Source organism: Artemia sp. Qi Xiang Cuo, chromosome 8 (genome assembly GCF_049724085.1).
Source record: "Artemia sp. Qi Xiang Cuo chromosome 8, ASM4972408v1, whole genome shotgun sequence".
In the NCBI taxonomy this organism is placed as follows: domain Eukaryota; kingdom Metazoa; phylum Arthropoda; class Branchiopoda; order Anostraca; family Artemiidae; genus Artemia; species Artemia sp. Qi Xiang Cuo.
Genome location: NC_142801.1, coordinates 37,427,435 through 37,443,531, shown reverse-complemented (window position 1 = coordinate 37,443,531; position 16,097 = coordinate 37,427,435). Strand labels below are relative to the sequence as shown.

General features: G+C 37.2%; 1 protein-coding gene across 2 annotated transcripts in view; it reads right to left on the bottom strand.

Annotated features, from left to right (window-relative positions):
• Positions 1–16,097, bottom strand: part of qin (tudor domain-containing protein qin) — a 207,348-nt gene that overhangs the window by 98,818 nt on the left and 92,433 nt on the right. For both annotated transcript variants that reach the window (XM_089093401.1, XM_089093402.1), the window contains exons 10-12: positions 14,788–14,931; positions 8,049–8,216; positions 1,719–1,878 (exon numbers count right to left, since the gene is read on the bottom strand). In XM_089093401.1, the coding sequence (XP_088949527.1) occupies positions 1,719–1,878; positions 8,049–8,216; positions 14,788–14,931 (472 nt within the window). The remainder of the gene's footprint in view (positions 1–1,718; positions 1,879–8,048; positions 8,217–14,787; positions 14,932–16,097) is intronic.

Sequence of the window (16,097 nt, the reverse complement as noted above, 5' to 3'; positions counted from 1 at the left end):
CGGCACAAAGCTCCAAGAATAACACCGTGGCCTGGAGTAAACATTTATCAGTTTTGCAACTTTCCCAGCGGCTTTTCTGGAGAGTCGGGATCTAAGAGGGACAAATGGATGCAGGAGTAAGTTCCTGTAAAAGGGATGGAGGAGCAGGATTGGGCCAAATTTCAGGTGTAGTTTCACATGACGGACAAAAAGGGGGTTAGGTTTCAAATACTTTTAGATAAAAATAGTAAGGCAACGGAGAACCTTCGTGGATGATTTGTCGTTACCTATGCCGAGCCTGTTGGATTTATCACTTTTTTCTTTCATAATGCCAAACACAACATGTACATTCTAATAGTGGGTGGATGAACACGGAGAAGATTAACTTTAGTTTATCCTTTGGATCCCAGAGTCTCTTTGGATTTTTCATCATATGAATAAGAACAGTTTGCTTCTTTACAATCAATCTTGTATTTTTGTGCCAAAATGGATCAGAATAGATTCCTTACAAAGGATCCTATGCTCCATTCTTCTTTCTTTTTAAGCCAATTAGTAACCTCGATGAATTAATTAAGTGTTTCATCTCAGTTTTCAGTACAAACTTTTTTTCATAGTGAACATCTTTTTGAAAATATCGGAAAAGTTGGTCTTGGTAGTCCCCCCACCACCAAAATCTCTGAAATTAAATGAAGTAGCATTTAGAGCCTGTAATTATTCTTAGTGTGTATAACTGAAGACACTAATCGGGCCATTAGCCCCACGGTAACCTTATCATCTGCCAATCAACTTTCTAGCCGAAATTTTGGCGTGTTAGAGCTTCTTCAAAGCGTAACCATGCATTCATTTTCAATCTATATTATTTGATATTTAAGTGAACCTCTAGTCAATTCGATACCCAACGTCCCTTCCATCATCATTTGTTCAGCAGAAAGGTTAGAGGTTACACCTCTAACCTGATTCAGAAGTTACACCTCTGAACCAGAACCTCTGAACGCCGTTTGAACAAAAATCACGTAAGGATTTTCGAGCCTTTATGAAAAATATGGGCTGGTAATCGATCTAACATTCCTTCGGCTGGACTGAAAATGGGTCTGTGGGCTTTCTAACCCCCTTGCCTCCTCCTCCCTCCACCTTCAACTTTTCAGTACAGAGGAAGGAGTGGGCCAGCCTTTTGGAATGGAATAATGCAAGAATTTTAGTGAGCATGATTGGAGGTTTAAAGAAGGTCTATGGCCCATCTAACAGCCCACCTACCAGCTCGCCACCAGGTTAATGTTAGAAGATGTATGGACACATATCTTAAACACTTCTAAATTTTAAATTGTGTTCTATTTGGATTTTAGTGTAATTCCAGCCTGATGTTGGTACCTGTTCATTTCTCCGCTAGAACAGAATTACCCCATGGAAAGCAGAAAAATAGATCGAAGGAATAAAGGATTTGAAGAACTACTTCATATAAACATTTCTGACACAGACTATAAGCTTCGGCTTTGATCCAAGGACAAGCTAAAATCATCCTTTTTGGACCCAACCTAGGATTATACGCAACTTTGTAAAATGTGACATCTTATTCATCAATGTGATCAGAGGTCCAGACTTCCTGTACAAATGTCGTTTAAGTTCGACTGTCGTTACTTTCTTGCAATAAACCATGATCGTATCCGCAACACTGGAAAAAAAGAGGACACAACCAGTGTTGGTTCTGCAACGCAATAAATACACCAGAAAAAAAAACTTACCTATCCTTGGTCACCTCTTCAGTGTTTCCAAAATCAATATAGAATACTCTGTGTTTAGTTACTTTTTCTTCACTTATGGTCGATGAGCATTCAATTTCATCCAAAATTTCGCCTCTGTACCAAGATTCATATTGCACAGATCGAACAAGGTAACGCTGGCCTAGGATACAAAAAAAGAATAGACACTGAACAAGTCTGGAAACAATCGTTCAGACAAAGATAAAGAAAAATGAACCTTGCTAATCAACAGCCTACCGAAATATTGCAGACAATTCTTGGGGAACAGAGTATTATTGATTTAGTCAAGTTTCTTTATTCAAAAATGATTGCTTGGATCTGGAAAAAAAAAGAAAAAAAAAGAGGAGTGATCGTATCTGGGAAAAAGATTCAATGTCCTTCAGTCAATAGATATTTCCTTTGCAATAGATATTACAAGCCCACTGTTGTGAACAAACAATTTGATGTTGTGAACAAACAATTTGATGTTGTGAACATTACTGTTGTGAAGAACAAGGCAATACAGTGAATTGAAAGATACCTCTACTAATGGAATAAACTGTTGCTTTAGCCACACTGTTATTTGTAAAAGAGAGACTTTTGTAAAAGAAAATTTTACAAAAGCTGAATCCATATAGACTAAAATATATAATAATTATGAGTACTTCAGAAGAAGACACAGAATCTACCACAAAAATTCATAACTTAAATTCAATAAACGTGAAGAATACAATTAACAAGATAGAGAGATGAATGTGTGAAGATGAAAATACTGACATGACTATCATTGAAATCTCGACAAACCTCATTCTCAATTGGTAGTTGCGATTTTGACAACTGATCAGGCTCTAAGCAGTTGCACTTGGACTAGCAAAGTAATCTAGAAGTTGATCCTACGATTTCTTATGCTGTATCTAAATTTCTAATTTTTGTGTTTTAACAAATTTCACCCGCCCAAAAAATCTTCCCTCAAAATAAAATCATCTTTATGGGGGCTTTCACTCTTTATGGTACTGAAATGATGCTTTTCAAAAACAGCATTATAAAACAGAATTTAAGTGCGGCAATGTCAAATTTATAGACATAAATTAAACACGCGTCTAGGAAGGAGACTAGAGCTTTCATCTCCACTAGAAACAAGGACAACTCTGTTGCTGTGCAAGCATAGCCTATTATTTTCCACATCTAGGATAAAATGAAAAAAAGCAAACGATTCGTATGTAAAAACTGAACTGCGTCATTGAGTAAGACTATGACCCGAGGGACGTAGAACTATAGCAAAATGAACGAAAATTTCTAGAAGTACCACTCATCTGCCATCTGTCACTGACACAGCTATTTATAGCAAACTTTGGATTGATATGGGCGAAGTAAAAAGGTAGTAAACAGCAGATACTTCTAAGTGGTATGGCTGATGGCAATGAAGAAACCTTCTATCGATTTTTGAAACTCGCTGTCTTCTCTGATCCCCAGTTATTCAATTAGTTTCAACAATGAAAATGAACTATGTAAAAAAGACAATAAAAAAAAGAAAAGAAACTGCCGATATATTCAAGGAATCTAAGAAACATAGCATAAAGCTTTGATTATGCGAGCAATAGAAGACAGGTTTCATGGGAAAGATTTGGTGCAATTAATTAAGCAAAAAGTGGGATTCGTAAAACAGTGGTTAGTCAAAAAACAGCAGAAGAATTTAAATACAAACTTTTTATTGTTAAAATCCAAGGCCAAGCTATCCAACATTCTTAAAAAAGCTTTACAGGTGGCTAATTAGTTGTTGATATGCAGATTGCGGTGATACAAAATAAAAGCAGACGGTAAAAATGACCAGCAAGTCGGTAAAATCAACATCCCAACTCCACACCTGTTGGGTACTGACGTCTTGATCAGAACTCTGTGTTAATCGGCCAGTCTGTTTTTCATTTAGACGATGTTAGTGGAAGTATCGAAACGGTATTTGAAAGTTTGGTGCCAAAGGTAATTATTGAGGGTGGTTGTTTATTTGTGTTGCAATTTACAGATTTATTATCTTCTAGTAAACACTTTATGGACTTTACAGAAAAGCAATTAGAGGGGTTACAACTAATTTCTTTTTGTTCTGGATCAATCACAAATAGCGAGGGGGGAGAGGGGCCAGGAGACTTCAACCAGTCTATTCTTCCCTTAATAATAGCTTTCTCTTCCACCGCAAATCTATCAAGACAAATCAAACAGTTCGTGGTAACAAACTTTAAGGAAGGAACAACTTGGCTCAATTGAAACCAAAATCTAAAACACGGAATTTTGGTATCATTAGATACACCGAAAGAACCAGCTTATTATGCTGATTCCAAATATATAAGATTCATCAAGTTTAGTGTTACTTATCAAAAGTTACGAGTCTCAGAAAATTTGGCTCATTTTTGAAATAGGGGGGAAACACCCCCTAAATTGTGAAAGATCAAATAACTATGTATTTAAAGGTAAAATGACCCCCTCCCCCCTTCCCCACCCTACAGTCCGTGGGGAGAGGCCTGTAAGATATGAAATGTGCCTATTGTTTACGTATAGTATTTGTTATTGGGACGTGTATAGACATTTTTCGAGGGGGGGGGGGATCTGTGCTTGGGGTGGATTTAAATTGGGACAATCTTCCTTGGGAAGAGAAATTTCCGGGGGGGGGGGTGAAAACTCAACAAAAATTTTTACACTAGGGAGGTTGGATTTTGTAGGATCCCTCTGCTAGATTCTTTCTAATTTTCTTACATAATTTTTGTCTACTGAACTTTGTACGTGAACATGTTCCGGGGGAACTATCAGAGGGGTACTACCTGCCTGTTTTGATTTCCAGGAAAAAATTTCCACGGATGGGGCTATTTCCGGAGTGATCGAGAAACCGATTAGAGATTAAAGCCTAATTCAAATGAAAGAATACTGAGGAGAATTTTTAAGGCCGAATCGTCCGCAAGGATTTTTACGGGGAGGGGGGATTTTCAGCGAGGGTTGAACTATCTGAAGGTAATTTGACGTGGGTGGGGGTGTACTTTACGTTGAATGTCATTTTCATGGAGGAGTTTCCCGTGAGGGGGGAAGCGGTTTATTTCATAGAGGCTGAGCCATATTTACCTGCATATTTGAAAAACGAACAGAAATTAAATAGAAAAAACAAGTTTTTTTTAAATGAAAGTAAGGAGCAACATAAAAACTCAAAACGAACAGAAATTATTCCGTATATGAAGGGTTGCCCCCTCCTCAATACCTTGCTCCTTACGCTAAAGTTTGACTGTTTTTTCCCAATTTTTAAGAACGGCTTATGAAACACAGGGGCCGTTTAATTAGAATAGGAAGCTTTTTTAAAGCAAGGTATTGAGGAGGAGGCAAACCTACATATACGGAATAATTTATGTTCTATCTGAGTTTTAATGTTGCCCCTTACTTTCAGTTAAAAAAAAGCTTGTTTTTTTTTATTTAATATCCAATAGGAATAGATGGTTTGTAACTTCAACCAACTATATTCGATAATACAGGATAGAACGTCGCCTCTCAGACAGTACAATGGCTTTCTATTGAGTGCTAAAAAAATACTATTATTCGATATTTATTTTTTCTATTTTTTTGTGAAAGGGGTTGAATCTCCTAAATAGCAAGTGGTTTAGGTTTTTTGTTTACACTTTATTGGTAACATTTTGGATTTAACTTTTATAAGATTCATTATAGCACGTTAAAGAAACTGCCCCTGAGGCTATTAGGCTTATCAGATGGTTATTTTGTAACGTTTTGGGCTTCAAATAAAAATTTCTTTCTCTAAAATAGACAAAAAAAAGTATGCATTAATTTAGTGTTGGTCTCTGAATAGTGTGTTGCAGCGTGTTTCGGCTGATCTTCAAACAGTCGAGATTATTTATCCTTCTGTCCGTTTGACGTAGCAAAGTATTTTTTTTGTATAAGTCATCTGGAAGGTGCTTCATTTCTTTCTTAAGAAGAAATACTTTCATTTCAACCCTTATATAACTAAAGATTTTGACTTGAGATTATTAGTGTAAAATTTAATCAAGTAAATTCGGGGTTATGTGTAGTCTTAATTAGTCACTGATGACTAGCTACTAAGTTGCAGTTAGTTCACTAGTTACAGACATAAGAACAGGAGTAAAAAATTACGACCACACCTTCCATATGAAGTGGCTCTGAAAAAAAAAATCACACATTGAAGCCTTTAGCTCCATGCTGTAGGTCACGCTAGAGCGTTGTTTTCCGATGTAATGATGGAAAAATTTATAATGAGAGAAAACTTAGAGGAAAAACTCAAATATTAAAATAGCTTGACCAGACATAATTCTTGTTTGTTCGTTTATATCAGAAACTACCCTTTTGAACAAAGGCAAAAAAAGTCACTCTTTGAGGTTTTCATTATAATAACGTTTCATAACGTTTACAATAACGTTTTTGAGGTTTTCATATATAATAACGTACATTTAAGGTTAATTAAAAAAATTAGTCAACGATTAGCAGTACAGAACGACGTTCCCTTGCACCATGCGGGATTGAACCTGAAACTTCCCAATTGGTTGGCAAGGTTATTTCCACTATACGGGCACAAGGGTAACTTAAAGCCTTATCTTAAAGGGTTATGTTAATTGGGAGAATCATAATTTGCTATCTTTGATCACTTCATGTTGTCCTGTTGGATTAAAGCTTCATTGGTTCGTATGGATAGTAAACAGCACGACGATGTTGTCAAAATATTTTAGATGGAACTCGTTTTTTTAATAGTTCGTTTTGTAAGGAGTAGTTACTGAAACTGTAATTGTAATTCAATTGTTATTGGAGAATAGAGGCAAGAAATATTTACAGAACTTGAACTTAAAAAAACTTAACAAAAATGTAACTTTACAGAAAAGAAATTTAAAACGAGCAAAAATTACTACAAACGGGAGTTTAGCTGCTGAATACCTAGAGCCCCTCTCCGTCTCACCGTGCATAAGTCCGCTAGTTATTCCACTGCCGATATAATATCCTAAGCTTTTAGGTCACTTATTACAATCTTATCCCGGCATAGCTTGGAACGTGTCTGCTTTTTTATTTCCTCCTTGCTAGCTTATCCCGGCATAACTTGGAACGTGTCTCTTTTTTTTATTTCCTCCTTGCTAGCTTATCCCGGCATAAATTGGAACGTGTCTCTTTCTGTATTTCCTCCTTGCTAGCTTATCCCGGCATAGCTTTTTATTCCACTGCCGATATAATATCCTAAGCTTTTAGGCCATTTATTACAATCTTATCCCGGCATAACTTGGAGCGTGTCTCTTTTTTTATTTCCTCCTTGCTAGCTTATCCCGGCATAACATGGAACGTGTCTCTTTTTTTATTTCTTCCTTGCTAGCTTATCCCGGCATAAATTGGAACGTGTCTCTTTTTTTATTTCCTCCTTGCTAGCTTATCCCGGCATAACTTTTTATTCCACTGCCGATATAATATCCTAAGCTTTTAGGTCATTTATTACAGTCTTATCCCGGCATAACTTGGAGCGTGTCTCTTTTTTTATTTCCTCCTTGCTAGCTTATCCCGGCATAACATGGAACGTGTCTCTTTTTTTATTTCCTCCTTGCTAGCTTATTCCGGCATAGATTGGAACGTGTGTAACTGTTTATTTGATTAATTCAACATAACAAAAAACATATACCCCCAACAGAGAGCAAAGCTAGGTCATTTATTACAATCTTATCCCGGCATAACTTGGAGCGTGTCTCTTTTTTTATTTACTCCTTGCTAGCTTATCCCGGCATAACATGGAACGTGTCTCTTTTTTTATTTCTTCCTTGCTAGCTTATCCCGGCATAAATTGGAACGTGTCTCTTTTTTTATTTCCTCCTTGCTAGCATAACTTTTTATTCCACTGCCGATATAATATCCTAAGCTTTTAGGTCATTTATTACAATCTTATCCCGGCATAACTTGGAGCGTGTCTCTTTTTTTATTTTCTCCTTACTAGTTAATCACCACGAAAAAAAAGTAAGAAAAAGTTTAGACACCTAGACGTTATGTAATGCCAGGCAACATCAATTTATAAAAGCGCAGAAAAACTATACATTAGCATTACATGACCACTATCTGCATGGTTCCAACAACGATAGTTGCGTTTTCCAAAGGGTTTGAATAACTGCTGAAATTATTAGGGTGGTGAGGGGGTCAACTTCAAATTTTGTTGGGGTACCAGCGACTATAAATTTTTCAAGGACATTAGTTCAGGATTATAATTAATCACCAGGCAAACGTAACGAGGAACAGCAATATTAAAATTTAAAGTACAACAATTTTCAAAAAGACAGCTGAGAATTTGCCATGACGTATGCTCCTTACCAGTTTGAACAGTGTCTACGAGTCCTTGGTCAGGAGTAAGCTGTTCAGCATAGGAACTAAATTTGTCCTCAATCTTTCTATATTCCTCTCTTTCAACCACTTTTTGAACGTAAAAGTCAAGCGGAGAATTGACATGGCAGATTATAATCTTACGCGACATGTCATTAGCTGAAACACAAATATCATCAATTAAACATCATAATGTATTAGTATAGAAAATTTTGCCGCTTCAAAGTTCTAATCAAATCTTAAATGAAATTATGGCCAATAATTTAGCCGGGAGAAACAACATATACCACGTACAATCCAAAGTAAAACATATTTATCGAGCAAAATGGTTTCACACTTATAGAATATAAGTTTAAAGTAATTAACTTAGTGCTATATTGGACGTAAAATAGTGGATTTCAGGGCTTCGAATTTTTTCAAGTCGAGTAGACATGTCGACATCATAACAAGTCAATGTAAACTGAAATATTGGCAACGGTATTTTGACGCCTAGAGTACAATAAGGGGTAAACAAGGGTAGACAACGAATAAATAAACTAGTAAAACAATATTTAGCCTTTCATGAGCGAAAAAAAAGATAGGTTAGAATAAAAGATTGAAACATAAAATAAAGTAAAGTAAAAATATGAAAAAAAGAGAAAACAAGAGGAGAAAACAGATCTAAAGCACAAGCTTAACCTTGTTTGTATTAATAAATAATAATAGATAGTTCTTTGCCAAAAATATGGAGCAACTGCTTATAGTGGGAGCACACTATACACAGATAGAGCTCAAAATTATATTCCAATCCAGTTCGACCAATATTAATTGGTTTTGACAAAAGGTTCTAATGAAGTGAGATAATCTCTTTATATAAAAATATACTCATAACGCGGTTGAATAAAATTAAAGTTGATTAAAATAAGAGCAGGTTTAAAGACCTTTCAATGTAACTAAGTTTGAGTAAGTCCATGATTTTTTTTTTCGTATAAACGTTATGTTATTTTTTTTTAACAAGTATATCCATTATAAAAAGCCGAAACTGAAATTAATAGGCGTCATTAATTGGTTGATCTTCAACGGAAATATACGTTTACAAGCTATGTCTATGGAAATTTGTTTTTGTTTTTTTTGGGGGGGGGGGGGGCAAGGTGGTTGACCCTGTCTTTTCAAGGATCCTCTCACGAGGCCAGACGGGTTGACCTCCTTCCCCTCCATATTTATGTGAAGACGATAAATGTGTTATCTTGAAATTTTAAGGACCCACCGCCATGAAAATTCAGCAACCCTCCCATAATGGTTGATGCATAGCTACGTAATACTTTATAGGCGTTAACATTCCTGAATATACAGCCTATAAAAAGCCTTTCATTTTGTGCCGACTGCCAAATTCTTAGAGATATAGGCATCGCCGCACGGCAATATGTCCTACCAAGAGAGAAGAGTCACTAGCACCTCACACGCCCTCCTATTTGTAGAACAGCTCAACTATTATAAATCAGTGCTTTGAAGGAAAAGACTAAAGTGGGAAATGCCAGGGAAGGCACTGATATGCAAAAAAAAATATCTTTCAAGTCGTGACATTCAAATTTTTGATTTGGGTCATTGGAGAAACTTTGATCCAGAAGGATACGCCTACCCTTTCCATCTTTGTCCAGGCAAATATATAAATGTTCTCTTCTAGGTCACATTTAAAATATTTCTGTAATAAGAAGGGAGGCATTACCTCCTCAGAACCTATATTGAACGCTTTGTTCAAATATATTCTTTAAAAGGAGAGATTTTAGGGATAAACTCTCCTTCCATATTAATATGAAGGACCTTTCACGAAGTTAAAAAGATTTGGCTGCTAGAGTCACCCATGGAGAGAATAAAAAAAAAGGTAAACACGAAGCAGCCATCTGAGATGGCAATATAAATCTGAAGCAGCAATCTGAGATGGCAACAGAAATCTGAAGCAGCAATCTGAGATGGCAACAGAAATCTGAAGCAGCAAATCTGAGATGGCAATTTCGTGAGATGGCAAACCATCTCACGAAAATGTAAAAATTCGTTTTTTTTACATACGGGAACTCGAGTCGTGCGTCAAAGGATTCTGGAACATTCTAAACTTGATAGTAGAATTCTTATCAAAGTCTACCCCTTCTCCCACTATTTTTAGAGTTTTGTCCTTTCTCCCAAAAATACGGGTAACCGGGAACCGGGTTACGTTCCTAATTAAAGAACGATGTGGGCACAATGTGTTGTTTTTTTTTCTCCACCCCCGGGCACTTCGTATCGAAGGAGTTGTCGTAGAAAGTTCGAAAAGGGCTCATTCGATTGCAAATTGGAGTGGCTAGTGCCCTTTTTAATAGTCGAAAGTGATTGGAGGGCAACTAACCCCGTCCAACTAACCACGTCCATCATTCCCCCAAATACATCCAATCAAAAGTTTGAGATATCCATTTTGTTCAGCGTAGTTGATTTCCAGATAGAAAATATCTTTTTGAGGACGACACTCCCCCACAACCCTCGGGGCAAGGGTATAAAGTTAGTTTAATAGTCGAAAAGTGATTGGAGGGCAACTAGCCCCCCCCCACGCCCATCATTCCCCCAAAAACATCCAATCAAAATTTTGAGATAGCCATTTTGTTCAGCGTAGTTGATTTCCAGATAGAAAATATCTATTGGAGGAGGACAATCCCCCACAACCATCGGGGCAAGGGTTTTAAGTTATGCCCTGGGGGCATATAAGGTATTTATAGAAGAAGTTGTCGTAGAAACTTCAAAAAAGGATCATTCGATCGAAAATTAAAAGGGCCAGTGCCCTTTTTAATAGTCGAAAGTTATTGAAGGGCAACTAGCCCCCCACGCCCATCATTCCCCTAAACACATCCAATCAAAATTTTGAGATAGCCATTTTGTTCAGCGTAGTTGATTTTCAGACAGAAAATATCTTTTTGAGGAGGACACTCCCTCACAACCCTTGGGGCAAGGGTTTTCAGTTATGCCATGGGGGCATATAAGGTATCTATAGAAGGCGTTGTCGTAGAAACTTAAAAAAAGGCTCATTCGTTTGTAAATTCAAACGGCTAGTGCCCGTTTTAATAGTCGAATGTGATTGGTGGGCAACTAGCCCCCCCCCCCCCCGCACCCATCATTCCCCCAAACACATCCAATCAAAATTTTGAGATAGCCATTTTGTTCAGCGTAGTTGATTTCTAGATAAAAAATATGTTTTTGAGGAGGACACTCCCCTACAACCCTCCGGGCATGGGTTTTAAGTTATGCCTGGGGGCATATAAGGTTTTTATAGAAGGCATTGTCTTAGAGACTTCAAGAAAGGCTCATTCGAATGGATATGCAAAGGGCTAGTGCCCTTTTAACAGTCGAAAGTGATTGGAGGGCAACTAGCCCCCCCCCCCCACCCCACGCCCATCATTCCCCCAAACACATCCAATCAAAATTTTGAGATAGCCATTTTGTTCCGCGTAATTGTTTTCCAGAAAGAAAATATGTTTTTGAGGAGGACACTCCCCAACAGCCCTCAGGGCAAGGGTTTTAAGTTTTGGCCTAGGGGCATATAAGGTTTTATAGAAGGCGTTGTCATAGAAACTTCAAAAAACCCTCATTTGATTGGAAATTCTAAGGGCTAGTGCCCTTTTTACTAGTTGAAAGGGATTGGACGGTAACTCACCCCCCTCTCACACCCACCTTTTCAAAAGCAGCGCGCTGGCGCTGCCTAAGTAAAGAACGATGTGGGCACAATGTGTTTTTTTTTTTTTTTTTTTTTTTCTCCATACCCGGGCACTTCGTATCGCAGGAGTCGTCGTAGAAACTTTAAAAAAGACTCGCTCGTTTGGAAATTGGAGTGGCTAGTGCTCTTTTTAATAGTCGAAAGTGATTGGAGGGCAACTAGCCCCCCCCCCCCCCACGACCATCATTCCCCCAAACACATCCAATCAAAATTTTGAGATAGCCATTTTGTTCAGCGTAGTTGATTTCCAGATAGAAAACATGTTTTTGAGGAGGACACTCCCCCAAAACCCTCAGGGCATGGGTTTTAAGTTATGCCCAGGGGGCATATAATGTTTTTATAGAAGACGTTGTCGTAGAAACTTCGAAAAAAGCTCATTCGATTGGAAATTCAACGGGCTAGTGCCTTTTTAATAGTCGAAAGTGATTGGAGGGCAACTACCCCTCCCCACGCCCATCATTCCCCCAGCCCCACGCCCATCATTCCCCCAAATACATCCAATCAAAATTTTGAGATAGCCATTTTGTTCAGCGTAGTTGATTTCCAGATAGAAAATATGCTTTTGACGAGCACACTCCCCAACAACCCTCAGGGCAAGGGTTTTAAGTTACATCCTGGGGTATATGAGGTTTTTAAAGAAGGTGTTGTCATAGAAACTTCAAAAGGGGCTCATTTGATTGGAATTTAAAGAGCTAGTGCCCTTTTTAATAGCTGAAAGTGATTGGAGGGCAACTAGCCCCACCCCCACGTCCATCATTCACCCAAACACATCCAATCAAAATTTTGAGATAGCCATTTTGTTCAGCCTGGTTGATTTCCATATAGAAAATATGTTTTTGAGGAGGACCGTCCCACACAACCCTCAGGGTAAGGGTTTTAAGTTCTGCCCAGCGGGCATAAAATGTTTTTATAGACGGCTTTGTCGTAGAAACTACAAAAAAAGCTCTTTCGATTGGAACTTCAAAGGGCTAGTGCCCTTTTTAATTGTCAAAATTGATGGGAGGGTACCACGCCCCCCCCCCCCCCCGACGCCCATTATTCAGCCAAACACATACAATACAAATTTTGAGATAGCTATTTTGTTCAGCGTAGTTGATTTACAGATAGAAAATATATTTTTGAGGAGGATACTCCGCCACAGCCCTCAGGGCAAGAGTTTTAAGTTATGCCCTGGGGGCATATAAGGTTTTTTATAGAAGACGTCGTCGTAGAAACTTCAGACTAGGGCTTATTTGATTTGAAATTCAAGGGGCTAGTGCCCTTTTTAATAGTCGAAAGTGATAAGTAATATTTTTTGTAATTGTTGTTGTTTAGACCAGGGCACTTCGTACCGAAGGAGTTGTCGTGGGAACTTTGAAAAGGGCTCATTCGCTTGAAAATAGAAAGTGCTGATGCCCTTTTTAATAGTCAAAAGTGATGGGAGGGCAACTAATCCCCTTCCACTCCCACCCTCCCATTTGCCCATTATGTATAAAAACTGAATTTTGCCTCAAGATTAAATCAAAATGCACTGTGATAATGCTAATTCCCAATAAGGCATCTCAGCAGTATCCCGAGAACGACTGAGGGCATTATGTTCAAACGTTCGAGGCTACGTCTGCTCTAAAAATTTAACCAAATCAAAATAGTGTAAGTGCATCCAAGCTATTAAAGAAAGTAAACAGATTTTTTTGACAATGGTATCAAGTTTTCCATTTCAGGTCAACTAGAGGAGTTATGAAACTGAATTAAACAGTACTATTTGTGTCCAGATTTTTAAAATGGTGTATGTTGTTAAAAATTGCTGAAAATTTTCCTCCAGCATACAAATAGCAGGGCCAAACTATAAAGTCTAAAAAAAGAAAAGATTTAAACTATTATTTTATTCTTCCCTGAAAATACTATGTCAATATAAAACAAACAAAAATTAATTAAAAAAACTTTTTCCACAAAATAAGTTTTTCAAAGAAAAGTTAAGAACTCCATTAAACAAAAAATGATCAAAAATAAAATCAAATAATCTACCAAGCTCGAAACTACCACAAATCAGCATCGATAAATAAATGAAACCCATAACGAACAGAAATTAAAATAAATAACCAAGTCAAACTCAAAACGAGCAGAAATTAACATAAGTTGGGCGCAAAACCCCTTTGCCTTCCCAAGGCCAGAACAAAATTTGCACTTTACCTAAAAAAATATAAATGTTTTTGCTTTTATAACTTTAACAAATCAAATAATATTAACATTTTGATTACTAAATATCAGTATATGTATATTAAACTGACAATGCACATTCATTTGTATTTTTTTAGTAAAGTGCAAATTTTGTTCTGGCCTTAGGAAGGCATAGGGGTTTTGCGCCCAACTTATGTTAATTTCTGTTCGTTTTGAGTTTGACCCGGTTATTTATCTTAATTTCTGTTCGTTTTGGGTTTCATTTACTTATCTATGCGGATTTGTGGTAGTTTCGAGCTTGGTAGAATATTTGATTTTATTTTTGCTCATTTTATGTTTAATGGAGTTCTTTACTTTTCTTTAAAAAACTTATTTTGCGGAAAAGGTTTTTTAAATTAATTTAACTTAATAATTGATTTACTACTTTTGCATAAGAGTTGTGAAATTTAGGAAATTTTGCCATGAGTCATTTTGCAGTTACAGTTCTTTACGTTTAGGGTGAATGATGAGCTTGCGACGCTGTATTTGCCTACAGCAATAGTAGTAGTAGTAGTAGTCCTGTGTTTAAACCAAATCAGAAAACGTCTGATTTTTGGAACAAAGGGTTTTCATAACAAATACCCTGCCTATATTACTAGACTCCAAAAACATTATGAAACACGATAAGACTTGAATTTTCCGCGGATATAATGTTTCAGATGGTTCTTTTGCAAGAAGGCGGAAAAAATTTGTTTGGCCGAATTAAATAACAATCTCTCATTGGTGAGTCTGTAGTGTCTATTATCAAGAGAGACGCAGTGATGTCGTTTAAAATTACACTGTTGTCGTCTTTAGTATTCTAAGGTCTTTATTTCTTACACTTATGGTAATCAATTCTTCTCTTAAACTTCTGGCCATGAGTTGGTTTCTCTTCAGAGTTTGGTTTCCGGCAGTTAGAAGTCAGTTGAACAGCTGGAAGTGGCCGCAAAGACACTTCAGATCCTGTGTCCGATGATATCGAGCCTGCAATATAGATAATCAGGTCCTTGAATATAACCGATAGTAAAACAGAAAGCTTTAAAGGATTTTGTCGAAATCTAATGTTTCTTACTTTAGTATTAGAATAACAATGTTATTCTTCTTTACCTACATCACCCCATCCGAGGAATTACATTCCTTTGGTCAGACGTTGATGTTACTTTGACCGATTTGGGAAACTAAATTTGATCGATGGTCAATGTGATGATTTAAACTATATAATAAACAATCTCAAAATTTGTTGGAATTGAGGAAAGGATCATATATTCGGACCAAATTTGATCTCCGTCTGACATGACAGGAGGGGGAGGGGTCCCTCGATTTACTTGGTGAAAAGCAAAAAAATAATCTCCTACTTTTCGCCTTTCGGGGTTCATATCCTATCCTTCCTTGAGGGTGGGGGAAGGGGGAGCTTGAAACTTTCTAATAATGTTAACAGATTTTAGGAGATAAAAGATGACACGTGTGGTTGAGGACGCTCTCGTCTGCATGCGGTTGAACGTCCCTCTTTTTCACCTCAAATGGCGCTATCACAAGTTCTAAGCACTCAAACTTGAGAACAAATTAGCTAGGCAATCATGACCGAATGACAGCAACCTTTGCAAGCCTTTGAGGTTATATCAAGTCAAAGCAGTACCAAATTCTTAAGGAAACACGCCACCTCTTAGGCACACTAGGAGACAAATTCAAGATCTAAATTATACCATATATAAAACATTACATATTTGGAATATATACAGGGAAGCAAACGGGTGGACATGAGTTTTCCGCATCAAGCTTGGCTTCCATTTAAAATTAGAAATCTTTTCATTCCGAACATTAAATGCTTACACATTTCGCAGGAATATTTCTCCGAAAAGTTTCAACCACAATCTGCTTCTTTTTCCGCGTAGACTCCGCAAATGCATCATTCTCTAGGAAGTGCTATTTCAAACTTTGAAGTTCTTCCCAAAATGTATATTGGAGTTTGAATACAAACAGCATTGACTAACAAATTTAAGGTGTACGTCGAAAATGCATGGACTATATATGGTTAATTGGCAAAATTGACCAGAATTTTTTTCCAGCAACTAATCTAAAGAGAATCGAAGAGCCAGAGCAAAATTAACAAACAATGCGGAAATTTATCAGAAATAACAAGGGAAATCCTA